Here is a 3,496-nt window from a genome sequence, read left to right on the forward strand (position 1 = left end):
GGAAACATGTTAAAGAGTGAGATCTGATTTTTCTGTAGAGGTATTAAACTTCAAACCCTGTTTTACTGTGAAAACACAGGAGTAATTTTAATGCTTTTGCATGCTAATTTGTGAATTCCCCTTCAACCATTTCTCAGTATGAATTCTGTTACCACAAGCATGGAAATGAATAGGGTTCAGCATCACTAGCGTCCAACAAAGCCATTGACAGTTCATGTCAGACCGGCAAACATTAATCGTGAGCATGACACATTTTATTGCCGCCGTGTGTCTGGTGGGACTTTTTCTCCAAGGCATCACAAAATCCACACTGAGACACTCAGAGTTTCAACTGGAGGGAGATTATTTACTTGGTGGACTTTTTGACATCCACTACATCAGTTCATCTCCTTCTCAGAAAAGACCTGAAGCCATCGACTGTTCCAGGTAAGTAGCATCAATTCATTAACGAAGTCTGTAAGTCTAACTCTTTTGAGAAGATAGCACTTTTAAAAACAACATCGCCGATGAAGAAATGCACATCTGCTGCGCCTCCGACATTTCATCGTTTCCTTTCCCACAGGGAGATTTTCCTTCTTCCAAATTATCGAAAGTTTCAGTTGATGAGGTTCACGGTTGAGGAAATAAATAACTCCACCAACCTGCTGCCAAATGTCACCCTTGGCTACGAGCTGTTTGACCACTGCTCGGACACTCGTAGCTTCACGGATATCTTCAAGCTCATCTCCGTCAATGGCTCCATCCAACCTTGGCGTGAGCCGTCAAAGAATCGGTCCAAAGTGATAGCGCTGGTTGGTCCTTTCTCAAGCACACATGCCCTGACTGTCGCATCGTTTTTCATGGTGGATCACATTCCTGTGGTAAATATCCTTGCATGCCTTTTGCCTATTTATTACTTTTTATATAAACACCAATTTTACACTAAAAATTATTATGTATGAATTCCCGATAGGTCAGTTACGGAAGTTCTGCTTCAGTCTTTTCTGAAAAACGCAAGTACCCGTCTTTTCTACGAACTGTGCACCCCAATCAGGACACTACAGGTGTGATTGTCATGATTCTTCAACACTTCGACTGGCGCTGGGTTGCTTTCCTCCACAGCGACGATGACTTTGGCATTGACGGCTTGGAGATGTTCATTAAAAGGATTAAAACCACCAACATCTGCCTGGCTTATTCCATGGCCCTCTCTGAGGACACTGATTACTCACTAGTCTTCAAACAGATGGAGAAACAAAAACTAAATGTGATCATTGTGTTCGCTCCAAAGTTTTACGCCGAAGCCGTCATCAAAACTGCAATTGAGGAGAACGTCACCAACAAAGTGTGGATAGCGGATGACGGGTGGTCCTTAAACAAAATGCTCCCCAAACTGGAGGGAATAGGAAATATCGGAACTGTTCTTGGGGTTGCTCAGCCAGTGGTAACAATTCCTGGTTTTGATGATTTTATCTACTTTACTGCAGAGCGGGCTCTCAAAGCAGGTGCCGAGCAGCAAATGTTGTGCAATCAGGTTTGCAACTGCAGAAATCTGACTGCTGGAAAAATTATTGCAGCAGATCCGTCGTTCTCTTTCCCGATTTATTCCGCTGTGCATGCTGTTGCCCGGGCCTTACATAACATCCTGAAATGTGAAACTGGCAGATGTGATGATGCTACACTTGTGGAGCCATTTATGGTACGTATTCATTAATCTTTTGCAGTTTACAGAAATTTGTTAAAGAATTCCCTGTTTAAAATCCCCAGTTAGTAAAAGTTACATAATTTCGCTGGTTGATGCAAAACTAATTGCAAATGTCACGGCTTAGACTTTGTGGACGTTTTGCATATTTTTTTTACCTGCACTCACAGTGTTATGCAAAAGGATTTACATCTCTGAAAACATTGGCATTTTTGGCTAATTAAATCCTCAAAATTTAATTTACACTTTTTCATTTGCACTTCTTCCCCAATAACCTAACACAAAACACATACATAACAATGAGATGGAATAAAAGTGTTCTTTAAGAAATTTTACAAATAAAAATCTGAAACGTGCACGATGCATTTGTACTAAGGTCCCTGATTCAACACTTTGAAGAAGAGCAGCCTTTCTTTAGTATCGGTCTTTCTCTTCTCAAACGTTTCTCTTTTCCAGTCCGAGAGTGAGAGTGAATCGGCCTGCACAAATGTTTTCTCAGATTCTTATTTGCAAACAATATTTAAAGTCATGTACCATCTACTTCAAAATTATGTGCTGTTTTGTGATGATCTAAACCCGAAAGTACTTAGAAGTGAGTTGACGTAACATTTAATTTCATTGCTTTTCAAAAACTGATTCACTAACCACTTTAAAAGTTCATCATGATTGTACGTTGAAGACAGTTCTTGGTTTGTTGCACAATCTATGTTAGGTGGTAGAAGAACTCAGGAAGTCCAACTTCACATTGCTGAACCAGAGTGTCCTATTTGATGAGAATGGAGACCCCTATTCTGGACACTTTTCAATAGTTTTCTGGAACCACAGTGGCGATGCTCAGGAGGTTGGCTTCTACTATTTTAACCAATCTCCTGGCTTCTACATCAACAATACCCAAATTCAGTGGCACACAGGTGGAGAGGTAAGTTTATTTTATTAGTAATACACTCAGAGATGTGGACTAATTCAGGCTGGGATTCATACGTGGATGATGATTGCTCTATATATGTGATGATAGAGCTCCCCTGTGCTGCGCTAATGAATTGTCTCGTACAGGTTCCGATCGCAATTTGTTCCCCCGAATGTCCAACGGGATATGCAAAAAAAACAACTGGAATCCATAAATGTTGCTTCAGGTGTGAAATATGTCCACCTGAAACATATGTCAACATCACAGGTAAATGACTGGAAATGTAAGAATTGTTTCTGTCTACAATCAAACCCAAAATCCATCAAAGATACAGTAAATCATCACAATGCCAACAGGGAAACATGCAAAAAGCTGCTCTGCAATAATAAGAAGGGTTTATAGTTTTAATGCCAATAAAGATTTTACAATAATTATTAAGAATGGTATAAATTATTTTGACTCATGCAATTTTTAAGCTAAAATTTAAATAATATCTGATTAATCTGATAAATTATTATTTTTTTCAATATTGATCAATTTATTTTACATTAACAGAGCTTGTTAGGTGTCTAATCCACTATTACAAACTTCTTGGTTGAATGAAAATAGTTTTAAAACTCAATCAGAATTAGGTATGTATACATATTCATTGTGAGCTTTTCTACAATTTGCCAAAGTTTACATATTGGTAGTCCTCTATAACATTTAAACTGTAGATTTAAAAAAAAAAAAAAAATATATATATATATATATATATATATATATATATATATATATATATATATATATATATATATATATATATATATATATATACAAAACAAAAGCATATATATATATATATATATATATATATATATATATATATATATATATATATATATATATATTTTTTTTTTTTTTTTTTA

The 3,496-nt window shown here is 36.8% G+C and overlaps 1 protein-coding gene across 1 annotated transcript; it reads left to right on the plus strand.

Annotated features, from left to right (window-relative positions):
• Positions 1-244: 244 nt before the first annotated feature.
• Positions 245-2,855, plus strand: LOC106935456 (taste receptor type 1 member 1-like; the record flags this gene model as incomplete). The annotated part of the gene is made up of 5 exons (XM_015015925.1): positions 245-426; positions 563-860; positions 953-1,678; positions 2,394-2,600; positions 2,735-2,855. Coding segments are annotated over exons 1-5 (1,534 nt in total), but the record flags the coding sequence as incomplete, so codon positions are not given.
• Between the last annotated feature and the right edge of the window lie 641 nt (positions 2,856-3,496).

Source organism: Poecilia latipinna, unplaced genomic scaffold, assembly GCF_001443285.1.
Source record: "Poecilia latipinna isolate Pla-1442-1.1 unplaced genomic scaffold, P_latipinna-1.0 Scaffold1967, whole genome shotgun sequence".
In the NCBI taxonomy this organism is placed as follows: Eukaryota; Metazoa; Chordata; class Actinopteri; order Cyprinodontiformes; family Poeciliidae; genus Poecilia; species Poecilia latipinna.